The sequence below is a fragment of the Argentina anserina genome, chromosome 4, assembly GCF_933775445.1.
Source record: "Argentina anserina chromosome 4, drPotAnse1.1, whole genome shotgun sequence".
In the NCBI taxonomy this organism is placed as follows: domain Eukaryota; kingdom Viridiplantae; phylum Streptophyta; class Magnoliopsida; order Rosales; family Rosaceae; genus Argentina; species Argentina anserina.
In genome coordinates this window covers 3,325,232-3,351,315 of record NC_065875.1, presented here as the reverse complement: position 1 = coordinate 3,351,315, position 26,084 = coordinate 3,325,232, and the positions used below count along the sequence as shown (strand labels likewise).

General features: G+C 36.1%; 1 protein-coding gene across 2 annotated transcripts; it reads right to left on the bottom strand.

Annotated features, from left to right (window-relative positions):
* Positions 1-3,733: 3,733 nt before the first annotated feature.
* Positions 3,734-6,089, bottom strand: LOC126790436 (auxin-responsive protein IAA13-like). 2 transcript variants are annotated; one of them, XM_050516665.1, is made up of 5 exons: positions 5,603-6,089; positions 4,642-4,949; positions 4,391-4,508; positions 4,211-4,296; positions 3,734-4,115 (listed from the first exon to the last, which is right to left on the bottom strand). In XM_050516665.1, the coding sequence occupies exons 1-4, from the start codon at positions 5,950-5,952 to the stop codon at positions 4,221-4,223; spliced, it is 852 nt and encodes a 283-aa protein (XP_050372622.1). In that variant the 5' UTR covers positions 5,953-6,089; the 3' UTR covers positions 3,734-4,115; positions 4,211-4,220. The 2 variants fall into 2 exon arrangements, with proteins under 2 accessions (XP_050372622.1, XP_050372621.1); XM_050516664.1 differs by having other exon boundaries at positions 4,235-4,296.
* Positions 6,090-26,084: the final 19,995 nt, after the last annotated feature.

Genomic DNA, 26,084 nt, shown 5'->3' with positions numbered 1-26,084 from the left:
ACTAGGGTGTTTGTGTGGGGCCATGTGTCATGCATTTGAGGCATGCATGAACCAGGGGGTAGGGTATGTCCCAGTTGTGGTCGTGTTAGAATTTGTGCTGGAAAGTCCATCTAATTTTCATGTAGTTGTAATTGATTTCCAACTATAAGAATTGATGAGGGTGATAGGGTGCGTGATGCATCTGTCTTGTGGTGGCGGAAGAGGCTCTCATCTGTCTTGTGTGTGTGTTAGTCAATTCTCTGGTGAACTACTCGAGAGTAATTCTTAGTCCAAGGTGGTGTTTTGTTGTGGTCGTGGACTCATTGAGTTAGGATTCTTATCATGTTGCCTTTACGAATGAGGTGTTTGTGTGGGCATCACGCATGACAACTTTTGTGATTTATAATGAGATGATCATGAAAAGAGATTGTTTTGTTGATTGGACGGAATGGTAGGTTCGTGGTTCTAGCGATACATTGTGGTGAAGTCATGAAGATACTGTTGTGGATAAAGTACGATTTCTTTGAAAACCAATGTGTGTGATGTAAGTAGTAAGCATCTGTTAATCATTGATTTGACTCATGTTAGATGTCGAGAGTTTTTGACCATGCATAGTGGTAGGGGCTAGCTCATGACGTGAGTACAACCTATTAATCGCAAGGGATTGGTGAATCAGACAACAGGGTATGTTAACGTCTCTATGCTGAGAACATTATTAGATTTCAAGAGGATCATCTATTGATGGTCGTGCAGTAATTGTAAAAATAATTTCTGAAGGATAAATCGGTAACTATTATTTACTGAGACAGTATTTATAATGGAATAGTACATGGATGTACATGAATACATAAATAGTATGTATATGCATAGAAATACGTAAATAGTATGTACTCATACATGAATACGTAATTAATATGTATTTGTACAGTAAGACGTGAATAGTAATTATGTGAACTGTAATTTCGTAAAAACCAGAAATTGCTAAACAGTAAAACATTATTACGGTTTCGGCATTTAAGGTTTTACGTAACGCTTCCAAATTCACTTCTTATCTATTCTAGGTGATCAACACAACGAGTAAAGGATTCGGGTTCGGAATCGTGGAAATTTTACGCTGAGCAATATAAGGTGAGTAAAATCTCACAGTGACGAATCTACCCTTGCAGAGATTCATAATTACGCTTAATTAAAAAGAATGAACTAAGATATGTATATAATATAGTGGATTGTGTATGTGTATAAATGGTAAAATAAATACATATATATGGTTTGATATATTATATACTGTCATAATTTACGTTTGCGAATAAGTTCATTATAGCATGGATATTTATTTATTTGAGCATGTCACTTTGATTTGTACAATATCGTGTGATGATTGTTTGTACGTGGTTTTAACTTGAGTTATGTTAAAACGTTTTTGTGGTCTGTGGACCTGTCTTCGGACGTATTGGCATGTCGGAACCTAGCCTTGGCCGGGCGCCAGTTACGATACAGTTAGAGCTCTAGTCTGTCTGCCGGGTACTAACATGAGGGGTAACAGTGGTGTACCAGCGCTTATGAGTACTTATATTTTGGATATTGGGTAGCAAGTGGTTGCCCAATGTCGGGCGGCGTACTAACATGAGGGGTAACAGAGGTGTATCAGTGCTCATGAGTACCCGTATTATAAATGCATTTGGGTAAACAGAGGGGTTGCCCGATTTCTCATGAGCATATATATTTTATGTTATTATTGGACAGTCAGATGGGTCGTCCAATGACTCATGAGTGCATTTATGATTGATGTTACTCATACGAGCTGCAAAGCTTACCGGGTTTGTGTTTACAATCTCGGTGCACATATTCGATGGTGTAGGAGATAATTCCGCATGTGTGGATTAGAGGAATCGACGGACAACACTGAAGACCTTGAAGTTGTTTTATTTTATCTTGTGGTGAGAATTGAGAGGATTTTTGCATTTCCATTTGATATAATGCATGAATTATAAATTTATTTTGTAATAATCAACTTAATTGAGTTGTACTATGAACTCAGTAATGATCCGCTGTGACATTAAAATGATTTCGAATTATTAAGATTGTTTTAGAGTTTTTCATGACATCGAAATTTAAGTTTCATACTTGAAATTTTGGGGTCGTGACAATAACATGTGATGATTGTTTTGTATGTGGTTTTAACTTGAGTTATGTTAAAACGTTTTTGTTGTCTTCGGACCTGTCTTTAGACGTGTTGGCATGTCGGAATCCTCATTATTCCCGGCTAGATTGACGTTTGTGCATATATTATGTTCCTAATGGGATTTGGTCCTAAACTTTGGGTGCCAAGCCTCTCCTAGCTCTCGAGGGATAGTGCGAATGCCTTGATTCACACATATGAGTATTGAAACACGTCTCAATAGTTATAAGAACCCATTAGACCAAATATCACAATCAATTAATAGGCATCACATAATTGACATGCCAAAGCTACCAACAGTTTTTAGGGGTCTCACAGGTCACAGCTGTGATCCTCAATTTATGTACTTATGCTCCACCAAATTCATATAACATCAGGACTCCAAGCTTTCAAGTGCTAAGAAATGTGACTATCCTTTTCTTCCACCCAGATAAAGGATTTGGTAATTCCTCAGAGCTTTCCAGCTGTTGGGTTCCAATGCAATTATATATCAGTGCTCTTCTTTAGGCTACATGATAATAAGTAAGCTCTGATGAAAGCTAACCAGAGCTTTTAATGATGATGACTGAGTTAAACAATTATGTAGCCAAATTAAGGAATTAAAGTTGAGACAGACGCAGAAAATAATATAAAACCGTTTTTAGTTACTCAATTTCACCAAGGAACTTCTCCAACAAGATATGCAAAGGAAACCAGCAAGAAAAGCCATGCAAGTCATATCAGAAAGCATGAGTCTGGCCAGAAATAATAAGATACAGTTGTCCCACAATTTATTTGAAAGAAGTTAATTATGCCAATGGCATTTGATTTCCACAAGGACCACACTTGGCCGGTATCATCAATTGGGTAGTAATCTACAGTCAAAAACAAAATGATTGCATAAGATTTACCCTCTCATGTGAAGGCTCTGCACTTTCACTGAGCATTGCTGCTAACAAAGGATGACTCCAAACAGATTTGCTAAATCCAAAGTCAGCAGGAGTGATGGTTACTCCTTTAGCAGTAGTCTACTTCATGGATCAAGTATCCAAATTTTTAAGAAAATCACTTGGGTTTCTGAATGAGTTTTCAATATGGCATGTGTAAGACATAATTTTTTTGTAGTTTTTGTAATACCTTAGTCAAGAAATTAGCTTACTATAAACTATTTAAACTATACAAGCATGTTTTTCCATTTGACGAAAGTATTTGCATATACATTGTTGGTCTATTTCATTTCATAACAGCTTGAGCTTTCGGGGAATGATATAGATGGACCAGATAGGGGCTTTATCTATATGAGATTGTGCAATCACTAGGGTTCTTAGACTGATAAGAAATCAGAAGATTGGGGTCCCCCTCCATTGTTGTCACAGTTGGACCAGTTTGTAGTCATGAAAAAGCAGGTGATTTCTGTGAATACAAAACCTGCCGGATACATAATTTTCCAGATTTCAGTTGTTGCCACTTTTTTATATTTGTGGCAATTATTTTCAATATGAGTCGGACCTGGGTGATAGTGATAAGAAAGAATCAACAAAGGCAGTCAACTTAAACCAAATAAATAATTAATAAATTAAAAAAACCACACAAGCTTTTCTTCTATCATCAAGAAAAACGAGTCCACTAGATTTTGCAGCAAAACACTCTAGATATGAAGTGCTCCCATATTTACAGTATGAGAAAGCAGCATTAGCCGAGTATGCAGGGCCTGTATGCTAGCACTATGTAAGAAAGAAAGAAATATCGCCTAACCAAAAAAGAAAACCAGCATGAACCAGAGGATGGTTGTGAAAGAAAAGCAAACAAAGCCCAGCGGAAGCCAATCTTTCTTAGCACTCCTGTCCCAGCAGATTTTGCTTCCTTCTGTTGTTGTCAAACTCTAGGTTTCCATTGTCGTCCTACCGGACTGTAAATATAGTTGTGTCTTAGATAGGTTTGTTTCTTTGTCTCTCACTCTTTTCTTGAAATCTCGGAGCTGCAATTTCACAAATCAATCAGCATTAGGAAGTTCCTAGTGAACATTTAGGGAAGCAAAGTTGACAAATTGGAATTCGGGAAGCAAAATGCAACCTTGATTTTTTTACAATTGCATACCAAGTCCATTGGCTTCAGATGTCCTCATGATTCGAAGCCTTTTAACTGAGGTGATGAACATCCTGAATACCATAGCAAACACAATTAGCACATTTTGGTTTTGGTGTGTTTCTACAAACTTCTTCTGAACAAAACCTATCAGGGTCAGCAGCATACCTCCAAGGGACATCTCCAACAAGCATCCAATCTCCCTCTTTATCTTCATAAGTGAGTACAAACTCAGAGGATCCATCCAGAAGCCTTGAGAGTTTTGTTGCTTGTTCCTTGTCTCCACCTAACATAAGCACATCAGAGTCAATGCCATACACGAATACTAACTTCATACATGAAGTGCATAAAATTATCATATGATCTATGACTACTATTAATTCAAGAGCTATATATGTGCCAAACGCGAAGAAACTAACCGATTGAATTCATAATAGTAGTGTTGCTGAAGAACATTTCCTCAAGTGTTTGAGCTAAAGTCTCATAGCAAGTGCGAGCATTTAAATCCACTTTCCTCCCTATAGGAATCCCATCCATGTTGACCTTCACAAATCCCAGATGACCTTTCTCTTTCACAGTTGACTTATTATTACCAGTATTCATTTTCTTCTTAAAAGTGTCCTTAGATTTGTCCTTTGTCTTGTCATCTTCAGACCTTGCAGCCTTTGCCTGGTTAACCAAGCTGTTCATCCTTGCAGCACTGATCGGTGGCCATCCCACAACTTGACTGTATTCAAAAAATCAATTAATAAAACATGTTAGGATGAATCCAAAAACAGGGCAGAGTATTCACCACTTCATTCTCAGAATTTTTAAACATCTGTTTTTCTTTTTCCTCTGAGAATGTTTTCTATCAAATACATAAAATGTATGATTTTGTGTATTTTACATTATAGACTAACATAACACATTAATACTACAGTACTAGTGTATTACAAAAAGAGAATAGTGTTCATCAGATTGTATACTATTTGTATTTTGTCGAGTACTTAAAAGCTATGTGTACCACAGATGGAGAAATATTAAACTCGAAATCAAAAGAGATTTAATCTTTGCATTATCAGGAATAAGACAACTAGAAAAATAAAATGTTGAATATAAAATAACGCAGACAAAAATGGCAGAGATCAGCAGAACAATCAACTGGTATATGGAAACAAAAAATTGCTTTAATTTTCAGACAAAGTTTTAAAATTCTGTGGGGGATTAAGACTAAAATCATTTCAATACCACCAAGCTTCCAGTCAGTAAAACATCCATATATTCTCAAAGAACTAAATTTCTAATTTTCCCTCAGTTTTTCTCATCAACCAAACAAATGAAATAGTTATGAGAAATAAAAAAGGAGCTTCCTTTTGCATGATGTTATAATAATCTGACCTTACAGCAGTGGGAGATCCACCTTCTTCAGCAGCCCTCTTATTCCCAGAAACATTGGAAGCATTGCTTGCTCTCTGTGAGAATCTTGCAGAACCATGAGACACCATGGAAGGGAAGTCTTTAGCAGTCAAGATTCTTCCACGCTCACCCCATGCACACCCTTTAGGCTTCTGTGCAGCACCACCACCGAGGCTGAGGCCCAGCTCAAGCTCAGCTGGGTAAGAAGACACCTCAGATGACATGCCCACATAGTCTTGCTCCACCACCTGATGATCCACCTTTGACATTGCTGACTCATTAGTTGAGCACCCAGAAGACCCACCTCCAAGTAATCCCAGAGTGCCTTCCATTGAAACCAGAAGAGAGATGATTCAAGACAGGATGAAAGAAGTTGGGAGTTAAGAAAGAGATAGAGAAACTAAGAAAGAGAGTAAATGGGATTTTCTTTGTGGGAGTTTGAGAACTAGGACTAGTATAGAAGGAAGGGAAATAGACAAGAATGAAAATGAAGGGAGGCAAAGGCAAAGCAAAGAAGTAGGTTGGGGGGAGATGGTGGAGAGAGTGATGATGTGGGCCCTTATGTCTGCTAGTGCGCATAGCACTCTCAACTCGCCACCCACCCTTGAGTTGTTTCCTTGACATGATTCATATCTTTCAAGAATCCGTTCCTGTGTTGGAGCTGGTAAAAGAAAACAACCAAAGAAAAAGACTTGAAATTTTTTCATTTTAATATGAAAGAAAATGATGGTAAGAGATTTGAGAGAATCATCATATTATAAAAATGGAGTTGGGGGTTCTTGTGTTTTTTTCTCTAATTACAAAGATTATCTTTTACTTTGTTGTGGGATTATGATAAGGTTTAGGAGAGGATTAATGGGGTAAAATTAAAAATAAGTGGGGGGAGAATGGTATGATGAAAGATTGGAGATTGGAAATGATACAAGTTCTGAAGTTCCTAGCAGAGTATGATGGTATTTTTGGCTTTTTGGTCTTGGTATGATGGTTAGTGATAATATTAAAACTTTGGTATGTCGGAACTTTTAACTTGGACAGTGAGGAAGATGGGCATTCTAGTTCCATAGACAAGCAAAAAAATAAACATGTAGCCTAATGCCTAAGGTTACTTGTTTTTGGGTCGTATTGCATTTCTATATTCAAAGCATTGAACCAAACCTAAGAAGGTCCGGGAGAATTCTTTATAGCATTTCTTGTTTAGGTCTTGAATGAAGCGTAGAAGAAAGTTATCGCAGTGCTTTTTGAGTAAACGTAGATTTGAGTTCTAGAGGCAAACTGAAAAAGAAACTGAAAATGAATTAGCTATAAAAACCAACACATACAACCAAAATACCATAATATCATTCACATTTTAAGACAATTATGTTCGTTCAAATAGTAATTTTGACATTCATGGTCGTCATATATTTGTTCTCTACACATGTAGAGATGGAGTGAAAAGACATCAAATGCGATTTTGTGTCATGTAATAACTAAAAGAATTGAATATGTAGTCATAAAGATTACAAAGTCATAAAAACTACAAAGCATAAAACTAGATAAAAGGTTAGACAGAACTTGTAGACCTAATTGACAATTATACTGTTGAATTGTGGTTAAGTGTCTCTTAACCTTTGCTTAAAGTATAAAAAGCGGCTTAGGGTTAAAGTTTAAAGGTTGAGTCTTTTTAGAAAGAGAGAAAAAAATAAAGCATATTATTTTGTTGTTTCACACTTTATATTTCTCCTTATGTGCTGTCTACTATTTGGAAGACAAAGGGCACAAAACCTTGTTTTAGAAAGTTGAGACCTAAACAGAAGCACTGACAGTGGATAGTGGGGCCTTCATGAAAATAATAACAAAAGCATAATTTGATTAGACATTGTTTATGAGTAAGAATTATGGGAATTAGGGGGCCACTGCTCAAGAATTTGTTGGGTTAAGTCCCATCTATGATTCTTTAAGACAAAAATTGGTTGATGAGCAATAAGTTCGTTGGCTATATCAGTCCATTAGGTTAAATATTGCTGCTAAGGAATAAGGATTGCTCCTTACACTTCAAACAAAATAGGAGATATTACAATTTACAACTATTGTGGTTTAGCGTGCTAAGAGGCAGCGAGAGACGGAGAACTCTCCGTGATCGACTGATCGTGGATCAACTCCGACCGCCGGAGACAGAACCCTAAGCATAGGCGGCTAGGGTTTGTAGAGAGCATGATGCTTATCGAATCTTCGGATCATTAGATCTGGTTTCTGTATGACTATCTTGTTAAAGAATTAGAACCACTCCAAAGAACTAAACTACTAATAATCTAAGCTGACAACCCTCGTCGTTCGTCCTATAATGTTGTTAAAGTGGGTTGATGCTAAGCCTCATCATTTAGCCCGCGGACCCGAAAAGTTCACGGAGGCCCGCAAGCCCGACGGGCTTTTACCCGGCCCGGCCCGGCCCGCGAGAAAGCCCGCCAAAGCCTGCTTCCGTTCACCTAATTTTTGTTACCTATCGTGCGCGGTCGAACTGAAGAAATCTATTTGGCAAAGCCCCGGTCAATGAGGTTTAAATATGTCAAAACGCCTCTTTTTTAGTTGACCGTTGATACGAACGGTCAAACCATGTCCAAAACGGACGAAATTTTTACGGTTTCCCTAAATATATATACTGATCACATCTATTGGTGTCGATCGACCATATTTTGAATTGGAGTTGTCGATCGCCGAAGTGTCCACTAATGTATTATAACCTTATATTAGGTTTATAATAAAACTATCACATTATGAAGCGATTATATGAAGGAAACTTCTCGGAATCGATCGACACCATCCGATATGATTAATATATATATTTAATGATCATTTTAAAATTTCATCCAATTCGGACCTCGTTTAACCGTCGGAATTTCCGGTAAACCAAAAACAACACTAATATGCCATAAGGGGGGACCAATTACCAAGATGTGAATGTAGAAATTTGTTTACATATTTGAAATCACCTAATTTTTTTCACCGATCGTGCGTTGTCGCAACAAGAAAACCATTTGGCAAAGCCCCGGTCAATGAGATTGTATTATGTGAAAACGCCTCTTTTTTTTGTTGACCGAAAATTACGACGGTTAAATGACGTCCAAATTGGATGAAATTTTTACACGGTTCCTAAATATATATATCGATCACATCTATTGGTGTTGATCGACAATATTTTGAAACTAGAATTTATTTGTGAGTTTTGTTTTAGAATGTTTTCTAACAATTCTTTTGTTGTTTCAAACCCTTAAATTAGAGTATTATGTTATTTTTCTAATACAACCCCATAAGGCCCGGCCTGTAAAAACCCGCAAGGCCCGCCTTAAGTGGGTGAGCTTGTATCTTCGTATTTTTTAAAATACCCGATCCAGCCCGCTACTTATTTAAATTTATTAAGACCCGGCCGGATCCGTCACTCATAGGGCGGGGCGGGCCGAGCCCGACCCGTTAACGAGCCATAGTTGATTCAATGCACAGTTACAGTATTGCGCATACTTTGAAACTTTAGTCCTCTACTTCTTTTTAGGATATAATGAAACTGTCCCAAATAAATTATTGAGAGCACATATATTTCGTTTTTTTAGTCTAGATAGTCCAACCACCAAGAATAGATTGAGAATTAAATTTAACTCCAATTAGTGCTACGGCTAGGGACTAATTCATTTAGGGGAGGAGGATGGTCAAGTAAATCATAACTCCCGTCTCGTTAGTCACTAATATGATTTGAGGATACTGGATACATATGGATGCCCATACTAACTCGATCGACTGTGGTATCTAACGATAATTTTTCTATTTTTTTCTTTTCTAATTTTGTATCTAATATAAAATCATTGATACGCTAAAATAATCGACATCAAGTCATCAACATCATAAATACGAACCCTTTGAGTCATTTTCATAGGGGAGACCGCTGAAGCTAGCTTGATCCCAACACTTAATATGTAACAAGAATTTTGTTGAATGAGCTAGCTTTTCTGGTCACGCATAGACCAATTGACCAAAGACTTCGACTGCATAAGATTCAAGTCTTAAATGCATGCAGCACTCTTTCAAATCTTAATGTTGAGGATCCGAGGTGATGATGTAGATTGTCATAAATTAAATTTTCTCTTCTCGCTGCTCGAAACATGTCCATCTTTTCCCAACGACTAACTAGCACCTTGTATCATTTGATGCACATGCAACCATTACCATCGAGCTTGTAGTCTTGTAACCAAACCCTAGCTATTTCCAGTCGAACCACAACTAAACAAAGTTAGGGGTAAATGCGAGCTAGCTACAACTAGCTTCACCATCAAGTACTCTTGAATGTTCCGGACAACGAACTTTTGATGTAATATTTGAGTAAAACCAACTGTGTTCGGCGTTTTCGGACATAACTAATTGTTATGTTAATATTAACCTAGTAATATTTGTCTTATTTTTATTTTTTTTCTTTATATTTTTGTATATTTATTTATTTCTTATTACGTTTCCTACTCATGTTAAGAAAATGTGCAAATGATCGGAAACACGTCAAGAATAGTGGATTTAGCGCACATTATGGATTCAGGTGAAAGTTTCAAGCCAAAAAGAGGAAATGTGGAGATTTCACAAGAAAACAAAAGTTAACGCCAGAAAAATACCGGTTAAACTCCGGCGATGTGAAGGTGATTGCCGGAAATGATGGTGGTTAAAGTCAATAAGTCAATTAAGCATATTGGTGAATTATGAATTGTAAATTTAAATTTACAATTTAAATTCAAAATAGAATAAGACAAATGAATGAGACAATTTCAAGCACAAGATCCACAATTTGTGCTCCATAAATTGGGGATTTAAATTTAAAAATAGAAGAAGACAAATGAAGGTGACAATTTCAATAACAAGATCCACAATTTGTGCTCCATAAATTGGGGATTTAAATTTAAAAATAGAAGAAGACAAATGAAGGTGACCATTTCAAGAACAAGATCCACAATTTGTGCTTCCACATTTGTCCACCATATCTAGCCATTCATCCCCTTACATCTCCACCATTCATTTGTGACCTTAATGCCTTTAAATACTCTCATTCTTTCCAAATTCGTGCATTCTCCTTCACCACACTAAAACTCCATCAAAACTTCATAGTTTCCATAGTTTTAACATAGTTTTCTTAGGCCTAAGTCATAGATATCAAGTCGTGCAAAGAAAAGTGTAAAGTGTCTTGAGTTTTCACCAAAAACTAAAAGATCATTTACACCCTTGATCAATCACAAACTTGTTTCATAGATTTGAGTCACTTCACTCTCTTCATCCTCTACTCATTCTCTTTCTCAACCATTGTTCTTTGTTCCTAGATTGTGTGGATAAATTATGGTGTTCATGGAGTTCTTCTTTTGTTAGAACCCATTAATACCATACTTAGAAGCATTTTCTTTCTTATTACATCTTTGTGGGTAGTAAACCTTTAGAGGTACGGTTTGGTATCATTTGTACCAAACTCTTGGTAATCTCTTCTCTCTTTACTCTACTTCTCTTTTGATGTATTTCATTTTCAAGGGTTTGTTGTATTTAATGGGTTGTGAGTAGTTGGATTTGAGGCTAGGCTAGCCATAGCCAAACTCATGTGCTAATGAATTCATTTTACTTTTAATTAATGTTGATGCATATTGAATCTATGAGCTTCTACACTTAAAATGCTTACTAAATGTGTTCCTAGTTTTGTCACCTAGAAACATGTTTAAGTAATTAATGAATCGGAACTTAAACTTGACAACTTCTTGAATCCGTGAGCATTGGTAGCCTTTAAGTGGTGGCTTAGTGTTTCTTACGGGAAATATTAAGTTGCTTGAATTTCTTACCTTGAACTTAATGCTTGTGTCATGAGTGTAATTACTCTAAGGGAGTGTTATGCTTGTGGTACATAGCACACTTGTATTATAAGGTAATATAATTGGGACTAAGGTTTTGTTATTTAATTTTGCTCCAAAAGACTTTGTTAAATTGCATGATTAGTTGGTTTCTTGGTAGCTTCACCAAAGCACTAGAGGGAAGTTTGTCAAACATGTTATGCATTAATCTTGAGTTACATTTGTGCATGAGTAAGGCTAGGTGCAATGCCTAAGTCTCTATTCCTCTTTTGATTTTATCTTTACATTTACATTTCCTTGTTGTTTTTGTGCAATAATTAGTTTGCTTAGCTTAATTCTAAAATCAACTAAGTCGATTCACTACCACTTGTTAATATTATCTTCATGATTCTTAGCTTCCAAAGAGCTAATGTTGTGAACTTGTAAAAAGTTAGAATGCATGTTTTTCTAGTTTTTCTTGCGGAAATCTAGTTAGAGTTCAGTTTCTCATAATCCTTTGGGTACGATACTCTACACTTTCCATTACTAAAACTTGACCTCCTATACTTAGGAGTAGGTAGTTTCACACATAAATACATATAATCATACTCAGTGTTCTAAATATCGGGATATATCGGGGATATATCGGCGATATATTGGTGATATTTAGAAACCGATAGGATAAATGTCATATCGCCTTAATATATCGGTCAACTCAAAATATCGGGTCAACATGCGATATATCGGTGATATATCAGGATATATCGGTGGATTTTTTTTCGTTTGACTTTTTTTTCGGTGGACTTTTTTTTGGTGAACTTTTTTTTCCCGTGGACTTTTTTTTTTCGGAGACTTTTTTTTCGATGATTTTTTTCGATAATTTTTTTTCGTTGACTTTTTTTTTGGTGACTTTTTTTCTTTTTATTTTTTTTCGGTGATTTTTTTAAGGAGACGATGTCGTTTTGAGGAATTTCAACGCAAATAGACAGAATGTGATTTATGAAGATGATTTTATCTCAAAAAATGAGGATGAAGATAATGGAGAAGATGATTTTGACTTTGATTCTGATGATGAGAGAATTTATAATGGATGAATGCATAATCAATATCTCAATCTATCTTTTGTGCACCTATTTTTGTTCAATTAGTACTTAGTAATTAATATTATTTGGTATATTTTGAATGTTTTGAAGTATATGTTTATAAATATATTACATTTAAATTAAAAATTAACAAAAACGATAAATCCGATATAATCCGATATATCTCGATATATCCCCGTTATATCCTTATTTTACAAAACCGATACGATGCCGATAACCGATATTTAGACCATTGATCATACTTAAGTGATTCAACCAACACTAATCACCACACCGATGAACACCACGGCTTGCTGATAGGAGATTCCAACTGATTGTTCATGCTATAGCTAACGTCGAAAGTCGAAACGAGTATTCATATTGTATACAGATTATCCGATCCAGACCACCATGTCTGTATGTACTTGGGTTTGGAAAGGTTCGTAGATCTGTGCAAGGTAAGAAAAAGGTGGTGCAGGACTGTAGGGGTGGCTTGAAGCTGAGACAAGAAAACAAGGTGGGAGACAAGTCACGTGTATTTTCCGTCGACGATTTGTAAGCCGACAAGAACCGCCGGACCGGAGCACTTTTGGGGGACCACCCCACATTATAGTCGTGTGCTGCATTTTAGTCCGAGACAGCTTCACACCTTTTATCAATACTACAGTTTTAGCTAGTTAACATGTACAGTATTCGAGTTAAACCTAGTTAACACCTTTGATCAAAATATAGTTCTTCAATCGTAAGTTCGTAATGTAGTTTTACAATATGATCCTTGAAATGCAAATCGTTAAATTAGCACCGTACCTTTCCAGTTATGTTATACTACCTCTGGACTTGAGGATTGATCATAATTTTCGCGGCATAACGTTTGTTACTCGATTCTAAAATATTTCTTTTATAAACATCGGTGTTGTGCTCGATTCAGGCCGACTCTTTACTATTTTAATAAAAGACAGAGCATTTACGTTTAATTAGCTTAAATTAAGAAAAATACAAACTTCACCACAATCTGAGACCTATGACAAAGCGAAAGAATGAATGACGATAATAGCATGGGAGATTGTAAACAATATGCAACTATGGGGTAACATAAGCAATAAGCGGTGTATTCACAAAAAAAGAAAAAAAAATAGCTAGTATGTACGGTTTTGTCTAAAGACTCTCTAATTTACACATTCTCATTAATGTTTGTTAGGTCTGTGGATCCGATTTCACTTAGGATAATGATTCATTAGATCATGATCAAAGAATGAACACTTTGGTGGTTTCCTACTTTGTAATGGTTTCTATGTCTATTGGGAATATGTTTTCAATGACTTATAGGTTTCAGGTTTAGACATTTATAAATAGGGACATAGGTAGCAGTAGTTAGACAATCAAGGTAAAACACAGAGAGCAAGTGAGGTCTTGAGAGTTGGTGAGAACGTCTTGTGAGAGATCTTGTATTCTTGTTTGTGTTGTTCTTCTATAGTGAAACCCAGCAGCCCGAGGACGTAGACAAGTTCTTTTTGTTTGTGTTCTCAATCGTTCTATATTGTTTTGCACTTGTTAACTTCCGCAAGAGGAATTTATGGTCGAATTCCTTACAGTGTGGTATCAGAGCCTAGTTCTAGAGTGGAAACAATGAGCATAGATGACGTTGAGAAGAGGGTCGACAAGTTCGACGACAATGACTACAACCTATGGAGGTCACATATCGAGGATTACCTGAGTATGAAGAAGCTTGTGAAGACTTTAAGCGGTAAGCTCCCAAAAGAGATGAAGAAGGAAGAATTTGTCGAGATGGACAGGATGGCCCCTGGAGCAGTTCGATTATCGCTTTCAAATGAAGTACGGTGATTTGTCATCAAGGAGACTACATTAAAGGGAATGTTGGATAGCCTATCCAACATGTATGAGAAGCCAAACGCCGTTCAACAATTACACTTGATGAGACGACTGTTCACATCTGAAGATGGGTAAGGGTATATCTGTTCGCCAACAAGTTGGAGTAGTTGGTGATATTATTGAGCAACTAGCCTCGGTGGATGTAAAGTTCGACGAACACATCAAATATTTGGTGTTGTTGACTTCCATGCCTTCAGATTGGAATGTGACTGTGAACTCAATTTATAATGGAGTTGGGACTACAAAAAAGTTGAAGTTTAATGACGTGCGTGACATTCTTTTGAATGAGGACACGCGAAGACTTAATAACCTTGATGACTTAATAGCCTTCAAGTTCTGATTTATCTATGGAAAATAGAGGTAGAACGTCCAATAAACACTCAAACAATAATCGTGAAAGGTCCAAGTCCAAGGCACTAGGAAAAAGGCAAAGTGTGTCCAAGGCAGGAAAATGGTCTGATGGGTGTTGGAATTGTGGTAAGACTGGACATATCAAGAGAGATTGTAACCAATGGAAGGATGCAACGAAGATGGCAAACACAACTGAGTATGACTCGGAGGCACTTGTACTAAGGGTTACAAAAACACCATTGGAATCATGGATCGTGGATTCGGGAGCATCTTTTCACTCAACTTCACAATGAGAGCTCATGGTGAATTACCAACATGGTCATATTGGAAGAGTAATTCTTATTGATGGTAGAGCCCTGGAGATTGTGGGAAGGGGTGATGTGAAGATCTCGCTCACACATAGTGGTATATGGACTTTGACGAATGTTAGACACATTCCACGGTGGACAAGAAACTTGGTTTTCGTGGGTCAGTTGGATGATGAAGGATGTCATACTACCTTTGAGAAAGGCACGTGGAAAGTAAGTAAGGGAGCTATGGTATTATCTCGTGGACTCAAGACAGGTCACTCTATACGACCTTGGGTATTATCGTTGTTGTTGAAAACAATGTAGGCGGTACAATCGTTGAGAAGAAGGATGATGCATACTTATGACATCGTAGACTTGGGCACATCAGCAAGAAAGGAATGGGTGTACTTCAGGCCCAAGGTAAACTACATGGTGTGAACTCAGTGAAAATTGGGCTTTGTGAAGACTGTATATTTGGGAAGTAAAAAACTGTCAGTTTCTCAAATAGTGGCAATGCGCCAAAACATGCAAAACTGGAGTTGGTTCATACTGATGTGTGCGGTCCTACACCTGAGCTTTCAATGGCTGGCTCAAGGTACTACGTGACTTATATTGATGATTCCACAAGGAAAGTATGAGTTTACTTTATGAAACATAAATGGGAGGTGCTTAGTACTTTCAAGAAGTGGAAGGCGATCGTAGAGATTGAGACAAGTTTGAAGATCAAATGTCTGAGGTTGGATAATGGAGGTGAATACTGTAGTAATGATTTTAAAGAGTATTGTGCAGAGAACGGGATCTGGATGGAAAGAACAATTCCTGGTACTCCACAGCAGAATGGAGTGGCTAAACACATGAATAGGACTTTGAATGAGCGTGCAAGGAGTATGAGGATACATGCAGGATTGCCAGACATGTTATGGGCTGATGCGGTTAATACTACTACTTACTTAATTAACCGTGGACCGTCAACGCCATTGAATAATCTTTTACCTCAGGAAAAATGGAGTGGAAGAGAAATAGGCCTATCACATTTAAGAGTGTTTGGTTGCGTGGCATATGGTCACATTGAGTTCGGTGCAAGAAGCAAGTTAGATCCTAAGTCTCGAAAGTGCATATTCATCGGCTATGGTGGGGATGAGATTGGCTATAGGTTTTGGGATATGCAAAGCTAGAAAGTTATCAGGAGCCGGAATGTCATCTTTAATGAAAAGGTGATGTATACGAATAGGCAAGCAGCAGAGCATGAAAGTCTTGTATGAAAAGATAGGCAGTTTGCAAGATTGTAAGAATTGTCTGATAAAGATGTGTCTAAGGTTAATCATAGGCAAGAACAATAAGAAAAAGCTCCTTAGGCCGTACAACCTGATAATGGAGTTCCTAATGATGAGCTAATGACACCTCCTTTTGTGCCAAGAGTATCGTTGAGAATTAACAAAGGAATACCGCCAGATAAATAATCGCCTTGTGCTAACTATTTGCTATTAACTGACTGTGGTGAACCCGTGACTTATGATGATGCGATACATCATGAAGATTCAACTAATTTGGAGGGTGCTATGCAAGATGAGATAGACTCTCTCATGTCCAACAATACATAGGAGTTAACTGAATTGCCAGCAGGAAAGAAAGCATTACAAAACAAGTGGATTTACAAGATTAAACAAGAAGTTGATGGGAGCAAACGTTACAAAGCCAGGCTGGTTGTAAAAGGTTTTCAACAAAATGAGGGTGTTGATTTTGATGAGATCTTTTCTCCGGCTGTTAAGTATATAATAATTCGGGTGGTGCTTGGATTAGTGAAAGCTGAAGGATTATATTTGGAGCAGCTAGACGTCAAGACTGTTTTTCTTCATGGATATTTGGAGGAGATAATTTACATGCAGCAACCAAAAGGTTTCATAGCACCTGGTAAGAAAGACTTGGTATGCAAACTGCAAAAGAGCTTGTATGGCTGAAAACAAACCCCAAGGCAATGGTACAAGAAGTTTGATGCTTTCATGTGTGGAAGTGGCTATACAAAATGCCAATCGGATCACTGTTGTTACTTTAAGAGGTGTGATAAGTCTTATATCATTTTCTTATTGTATGTGGATGATATGTTGATAGCTGGGGAAGACTTCGACGAGATTGAGAAGTTGAAGAAAGAGATGTCAAACCAGTTCGCAATGAAGGATTTGGGTGAGGCGAAGAAAATCTTAGGTATAAAGATTATTCGTGATAAAGTGGCTGGTACTCTGAAACTTTCATAAGCGGAGTATGTTGAGAAAATGCTTAAGCGATTCAATATGGATGAATCACAAGTTGTAGGTATACCGTTAGTGACACACTTTAAGTTGTCATTGGGACAATCACCCAAGAGTGAAAAGGAAAAGAGAATATATGAAGAACGTACCTTATGTGTCGGCAGTTGGATGCTTAATGTATGCTTTGGTGTGTACTAGACCTGATATTGCGCATGTAGTTGGGGTTGTGAGTAGGTACACAAGTAATCCAGGTAAGCAACATTGGGAGACTGTGAAGTGGATCATGAGGTATCTTCGAGGTACTACTAATATGTCTCTTTGTTTCAAGAGAGGTAGTGCTGAATTACAAGGGTATGTGGATGCGAACTTGGCAGAAGATAATGATACTAGTCGAAGTACAACTGGTTATGTGTATACTGTAGGTGGTACTGTTGTATCTTGGATCTCACATTTGCAAGGGCCAGTGACTTTGTCTACGATAGAGTCAGAGTATGTAGCAGTCTCAGAGGCTGGTAAGGAGATGGTGTGGCTAAAAGGTCTCTCGAAGGAATTTGGTAAAAAGAATGAGATTTGTGCTTTGCACAGTGATAGTCAAAGTGCAATTCACTTGGCAAAGAACCCTGCTTTTCATTCAAAGACTAAACACATTCCTTTGAAGTATCAATACATAAAAGAGCTCGTGGAGAATGAAGTGCTACAATTGTTGAAGATTCAAGAAAGTGAAAATCCTGCGGACATGTTGACTAAGTATGTGCCAATAGGTAAATTGAAGCTATGCTTGGCTTCAGTTGGTCTCCAAACTTGAAGAGGGAGATGTTGGCTACTGTGGGTTTCGAGTTGCTATGATTGAAGAGTGTTGTAGATTGTTGCTATTGGTGTAATCGGCTCCAAGTGGAAGATTGTTAGGTTTGTGAATGCGATTCCACTTAGGATAAGGATTCATTAGATCTTGATCAAAGAATGAACACTTTGGTGGTTTCCTACTTGGTAATGGTTTATATGTTTATTGGGAATATGTTTCTAATGACTTATAGGTTTTAGGTTTAGACATCTATAAATAGGGACATAGGTAGCAGTAGTTAGACAATCAAGGTAAAACACATAGAGCAAGTGAGATCTTAAGAGTTTGTGAGATTGTCTTGCGAGATATCTTGTATTCTTGTTTGTGTTGTTCTTCTATAGTGAAACCCAGCAGCCCGAGGACGTAGACAAGTTCTTTGTCAAACCTCATAAACTTTGTGTTTGTGTTCTCAATCGTTTATTTATATTGTTATGCACTTGTTAACTTCTGCAAGAGGAATTTAGGGTCGAATTCCTAACAATGTTATAAATCAAAACTATACGTATCCATATATCTTCTTGTATCAATTTTACCTGACACATTACTAATTCTTCTAGCGTAGATCTACTTGTTAAAATATCGATACGCCCGTATTTCATAATTTACCGTATGCGATATAATCTCATTCTTATATTCGGTTTGACTAGTTTTCATGAACTCACTCATGTTTACGGATAATTTCATACTTTCACTTTGACAACTAAATCGTCCACGGGTATCTTACTTAAGAAAAGTAAGATGTACTATCTTAATGTTCCTCACTTGTATCAAGTAACGAGGAAAAACTATATTCTACTATTCCAATTTCTTTTGTTCATAAGTTGAGAAGAAACTAGTTGCAAAGCGTGAGGGAAATGAAGCTTCGTATTGGTTATCGAGCTTGGCCAGTGGAGGCCTACAAAACAAGGGTGGCTACTATATTCTTGATTCTTCCATAATTAGATTTGGATTTCGGACAACTGAAATATGTCTTTTAAAATACGGTTGACATCATTTTGTGTCTCTACGCTTGAAAGTACATATCTATGTTGGCATTCTTATACAAAGTATGATGTGCATACATTTCCTTAGTTGGTTGTTATTTCAATAGGAAAGGAAAAATCAAACCTATAAAGGAACTTGTCAAATATTGAAATTGATTGAAGATTGAAGATTCAAGCCGTAGTGATTGATCTTAGTCATTGATCTCATGAGTTGTATTTTAAGGTAAATTACATTCATGCATATCATACCCAATATTGTTGAAATGAGTTTTTAAAGGATGTTTTGTTTTGGAAAATGTCTAATATGTTTAAAATTATTTTGTTTTAAAATGGAAAAATGTTTTCCCAAATTATAGCATATTTGTTGATTGATATATTTTCCTTTTTGTATGAGGTATGTGTTAAGTGAGGGAGAGAAGTTTCTTCTCCTATAAAGAGGCATTTGAAAAATTGGGAAGGTTAGAGATTGAGAGCATATAGAATAGGTTGTGATACCTCTGAGTTTCTTTTCATCTCATATCTCTTATATATGATGTAGTGCTCATTGTAATAGAGTTTTTCACAAGTTAGCCTATAAAGGAAATATTGAAATTGATTGAAGATTGAAGATTCAAGCCGTAGTGATTGATCTTAGTCATTGATCTCATGAGTTGTATTTTAAGGTAAATTGCATTCATGCATATCATACCTAATATTGTTGAAATGAGTTTTTAAAGGATGTTTTGTTTTGGAAAATGTCTAATATGTTTAAAATTATTTTGTTTTAAAATGGAAAAATGTTTTCCCAAATTATAGCATATTTGTTGATTGATATATTTTCCTTTTTGTATGAGGTATGTGTTAAGTGAGGGAGAGAAGTTTCTTCTCCTATAAAGAGGCATTTGAAAAATTGGGAAGGTTAGAGATTGAGAGCATATAGAATAGGTTGTGATACCTCTGAGTTTCTTTTCATCTCATATCTCTTATATATGATGTAGTGCTCATTGTAATAGAGTTTTTCACAAGTTAGCTTGTAATGCTAGTAAATATGTTGCGTTTATATTTCTACTTGTGAAAACTCTAATCTTAATTGTATCATTTATATTTGGTTGTGTGCCTAACCAGAAGTATTGATTCTCATTTGCATTGTTGCACTTGAGAATCAAATGATTTTTGCGATCAATCAAAATATGTAGTTTTGTTTGAAACATTCATTCATCTTATGTTCATATGTGTGATTCATTGAGATCAGTGATTATCGAAGTTGAAGAGAGACTTGATCGTGTTCAGTATCAAGATTGAAGAGAATATGTGTTTAGTCTTTCATAGTTAAGAATATCAAATCTTGTATGATTCTATAGTTTAGATTTAATATTGAGTAAGTTAGCGTGTAGTGTTAGTAAAAAAAAGTCGTGTTAGTACCTCTATTTGTGTATTTTGTATCTCTATTGATTATTAGTGGATTTGATGTTGTGTGGACTACGTTAAAAGTCTCCAGTAGTTTTTACCTTGAGGAAAGTTTCCAGTGTAGTTAACAAATCATGTGTTTTTATGTGGTTGTGTGATTGTTTTTACATCATCTAATTAAGTTCCTAACAACATTGTTCCATTATTTTCAACGCCCCTTTCTGCCGCCAAACCTTTTCCCTGTTCTCGTATAGTTGTATCCCTTTGCTATATCTCTGCATAGATCATGCTGTCATGCATCAAGTACTCGTGCCACTAGTTAATACTTGATACAATTTGAGTTGTCGTGAAATTAATGAGTTCTTTCATAATTTGTATTGCTTCACTTGCATATACATGTACTTCTAAATCGTTGGCAGTTGAGAATGTATGTCGATCGCTGTTTCTTGAACTACTAACAGTTTGATTTTCTGTACGCAATACTGGGCAATAGTGCAGTAGAGATAGAATGTAGGTCTCTCTAGTACCTTGAACTACGTTTCCGTCATCCTTTGTGAGATTTAATCTTCTGATGTTCCCTTTATGTAGCTACTTGGAGCATGATTTGATGGCTGGCACATAACCTGCTCAAGGTTTAGCTTTCGAAGTCTCAATTTTGAAATTCGCACCTGTATATGCGTTAATTCTCAAGTTTAGGCTTACTTGAAAAGCTCCAATGTTATGAGTTTCCTTACGTGGTGACATGATTTTGTTACCCCAGAGTACGTGAAGTCGGTGAAGAATGTTTACAAAAGAGAAGAACGAAAAAAAGGAAACAACAACTATAATACGATAAACTCACACTCTAAAAATATACGTAGTTATTACAAATTAACGTACGGTTGAAGATTACCAACCCTAGCTGGCTGGCTAAATCAAAGACTTGCAATTACCTTTAGCTAGGTTAATATTTCTATCAGAAATCTCCTTACTTCACCACGGAATCTCACATTTCATGTCGAGGCTGTGTAAAGGCTGGATAGATGCCATGGAGCTCGATCATTCAATTGACCTGCTTCGATCTGTTGATATCTATTTTACTAATTTAGCTTGGCAAACTTCGTGTGCGTAGACTAATACAGTTTTTAGGTCAATTCTCTTATCCTGTTGAAAAGAACCCTAGCTAGATCAATAATCTAATCCAGAAAGTATTACAACTAGCCAGTGAATTTAGCGATTATAAAACTAATGAACATGTACAGTAGTTCTGTCTGTGATGTATGTATGTAAGATTAATTTGATAGGATTGAGAAAGATATGTTTTAGCAGTCACAATCCTCCTTCAGAAGAGATGTCTCACGTTTAGACTATTTTTTCTCCAAGTAGCATATTGATTATTTGAAGAAACAGCCCTAAACATTTTTATAATGATCACATTAATCCACAGTTAAAGGCCTTTTATAATCGATATTGACCAACCTCTGTTTATTATATTGATCATTGTGTTTGAGGGTCGGAGTTTTCTTTTATTCCTGTTCAAGTTAGGGCACTCGATTTCTCAGTGTTCGACTAATATAAAAAACTTACAGAGTACAAGGACAATATCACATAATTGATCTTCATTCTGGATATATAAAGAGTTCTTTTTCTACATAATGGTTTATCTTTATATCTACTTTATTTAATCGAACTAACACTCTTACTAATTCGGGGACAAGCTATGAAGCTAATTATGAAATGGTTATACAGTATATTAGGCCTCATTATTTAGCCCATCTGAAAATTCCGCGAAGGCCTACCCGGCCCGGTCCGTGAGGAATCCCGCCAAAGTCCGGTTTCATGGGTAAATGACCGGGTTTAGATTAGAGGGATGAAACTCGGCTTCTGTCGTGGGCCCGGTTCGCTAAAAACCCGTCAAATAATAAAATATTATGCATACATATTTTATTAGATTTATAATAAACTATCGTATTATGAAGCAAGTATATGAATGAAACTTCTCGGAATCGATTAACATCAACCGATATGATTGGTATATATATAGTGACCCGGTAAAAATCTCATCCAATTCGGACCTCGCTTGATCGTCGAAATTTCTGATAAACCGAAAACACCACTAATTTGTTATAAAGAAAGACCCATTATCAAAATGTGAACACCAAAAACCGTTTGCATATCTGAATCACCTACTTTTTGTCACTGATTGTGTGTGGTCACACTAAGGAAACCCATTTAGCAAAGCCCCGGTCAATATGAATTTTAATATGTCAAAACGCCTCTTTTTTAGTTGACCGTATGTACGGACAGTTAAACAATGTCCAAAACGGACAAATTTTTTACAGGTTCCCTAAATATATATACTGATTACATCTACTAGTGTCGATCGACCATATTTCGAACTGAAGTTATCAATCGCTGAAGTGTACACTAATGTATCATAACCTTTTATATTATGTTTATAATAAAACTATCGCATTATGAAGCGACTATATGAAAGAAACTTCTTGGGATCGATCGACACCAGCCGATGTGATCGGTATTTATATTTAGTGACCCTGTAAAATTTCATCTAATTCAGGCCTCGTTTGACCGTTGCAATTTCCGGTAAACCAAAAACACCACTAATATGCTCTAAAAGATGACCAATTACAAAGATGCGAACGACGAAAGCCGTTTGCATATCTGAAATCACCTAATCTTTGTTACCTATGGAGCGCGGTCGCACTGAGGAAACTCATTTAGCAAAGACCCGGTCAATGATGTTTCAATATGTGAAAACATATCTTTTTTAGTTAACCGTAGGTACAAACGGTCAAACCATGTCCAAAATGGATGAAATTTTTACAGGGTCCCTAAACATATATACCGATCACATCTGCTAGTGTCGATCGACCATGTTTCAAACTGGAGTTGGCGATCGCCAAGTGTCAACTAATGTATCATAACTCTATATTAGGTTTAGAATAAAACTATCGCATAATGAAACGACTATATGAAAGAAACTTCTCGGGATCGATCGAGACCAGACGATGTGATCGGTATATATATTTAGTGATTATGTAAAAATTTCATCCAATTCGGACCTCGTTTGACCGTCGAAAATTTCAGTAAATCGAAAACACCACTAATATGCCATAAGGGATGACCTATTACAAATATGTGAACGCCGAAAGCCGTTTGCATATTGGAAATCACCTAATTTTTGTTACCTATCGTGCGCGGTTGCACTAAGGAAACTCATTTAGCAAAGTCTCAATCAATGGGGTTTCAATATGTTAAAATGCCTATTTTTTAGTAGACCGTAGGTACGAACAATTAAACCATGTACAAAACGGAAGCAATTTTTACAGGGTCGCTAAATATATATACCGATCACATATGCTGGTGTCGATCGACCATATTTCGAACTAGAGTTGTCGATCACCGAAGTGTCCACTCATGTATCATAACCTTTATATTAGGTTTATAATAAAACTATCGCATTATGAAATGACTATATAAAGGAAACTTCTCGGAATCGATCGACACTATCCGATGTGATCAATATATATATTTAGTGACCATTTTAAAATTTCATCCAATTCGGACCTCATTTGACTGTCGGAATTTCCGGTAAATAAAAAACAACACTAATATGCCCTAAGAGGGGACCCATTATCAAGATGCGAAAGCGGAAAGCTGTTTACATATTTGAAATCACCTAATTTTTGTCACCGATCGTGTGTGGTCACAACGATGAAACTCATTTAGTAAAGCCCCGGTCAATGAGGTTTTATTATGTCAAAACGCCTCTTTTTTTGTTGATCGTAGGTATGGATGGTCAAACCATGTTCAAAATAGATGAAATTTTTACATAGTTCCTAAATATATATATCAATCACATCTACTAGTGTCGATCGACAATATTTTGAAACTAGAATTTATTTGTGACTTTTTTAGAATTTTTTTAATAATTCTTTTATTGTTTTAAACCCTTAAATTAGAGTATTACGTTTTTTTTCTAATATAAGCCCGTAAAATCCGGCCCGCAAAAGTCTGTAAGACTTGCTTTAAGTGGGCGGGCTTGGATCTTCATATTTGTGAAAATATTCGGCCCAACCCGTCACTTATTTAAATTTACTAAGACCCGGCCCGGACCCACCACTCATGGGTCGGGCCAGACCCTAAGTATATACAGATATTTTCACTAGTATGCTTTTGATAGTGGTGGTGTGCTTTGCCATTGAGGCTTTGAGTTTCACAAATTGGGAATGAATTTTGGGTATTTTCGGGATTTGCAATTTAATGATGATGATACGCAGTGATTTATGGTGAAATATAAGATTCATGTTTTCTGATGCAAATTCGAAAGATCGAACTTGTAGATACCAAGTAGAAAATAAGAATACGATATATTCTTCTCCAATGTAAGAGGTATATATAGAGACATAAGTAGTATTATCCTAATAGAAGATATATATATATATATATATATATATATATATAAAGAAAGTAAATATTTACACAATATTATACATGTATTTGAGAATTGGTATCCTCAATTTCATAACCACTTGCACACAAATGACACAAGTGCATTTTCTATGAATCTGTTGGTAGAGATTTGGTCATTTTGTTAGAGAACTAAGAACCTAACTAAGGCGTGAAATATCATTCAACATTAATTTTCAAATACTGTTGAAAAAAATCAGTGTATATGTTTGATTACTACATTAATTTCAATCCTTTGTTCTTAAGTATCCTAGCTACTCATAACTTGCTTCAGAATTGAAAATTAGGGTATGACATTTTCAAATGAATTGATTGATCTTCATTGATGATCTTTGCTGCTCATTATTGTGGTGTAATTTTCTCCAATACCTTAAAACTTCAAATCTCCACTATTATAATTAGAAGCGCTCTTTTAGTATCAACAGCTTCACACATAAATAGAATTCTCCAAAATATCCATTGCTCGAGAAAAAATGGATGAAAAGAATATATATTTACAAGGGTTACTGATGTAAATAACAGAAAAGGAAAAACAAATAAAACTTTGACGTGGGATACTGAGAGCATGGTCGTGCACCCTCCCCGTTCAACTACAACTACAACTGCCCACAATGGTTGTGTAATTAGTTTTGATATTGTTTATTTTATTAATTTTTTTGACCGAGTTTCTTAACTTGATTAGTAATACTTTGGTTTAGGTTATGTACGTTCACTACGTTGTATCTTTTGTTTGCTTCCTTCATGGACACAAAAATAAAACCAGTAATATCAACCTTTTTTTATTACAGTAAATATATAGTGAGATAAGACATAAAGTATAAGTAAATAAAAAAACACACGCGTCATTTTACACGCGCATAAAAGTTAGTCCCTATATAACTTTTAGATTAACACAATATATATGATGTTTGGTGGAGAAATGACTAGTACTAATTACTATTTGATCATATATATTCCCCATTTATACATAATTTAAAGTGAATTTTGAATAACTCACATGAGAATGATAATGGTGTGGTAATCTACATGAACGGATCAATATACATGAATTCAAACCCCGAAACAGTAGATTGAGTTGCAGTTTACATAATATAAGGCAAAAACAAAAA

What these genes read in the sequence shown, in the direction of transcription:
- LOC126790436 (XM_050516664.1), bottom strand. Translation starts at nt 5,952, where the DNA reads ATGGAAGGCACTCTGGGATTACTTGGAGGTGGGTCTTCTGGGTGCTCA. An exon ending in TACTATTATGAATTCAATCG is followed by an intron (nt 4,509 to 4,641) that starts GTTAGTTTCTTC and finishes TGCTTATGTTAG; the next exon opens with GTGGAGACAAGGAACAAGCA. An exon ending in ATCTGAAGCCAATGGACTTG is followed by an intron (nt 4,116 to 4,234) that starts GTATGCAATTGT and finishes GTGAAATTGCAG; the next exon opens with CTCCGAGATTTCAAGAAAAG.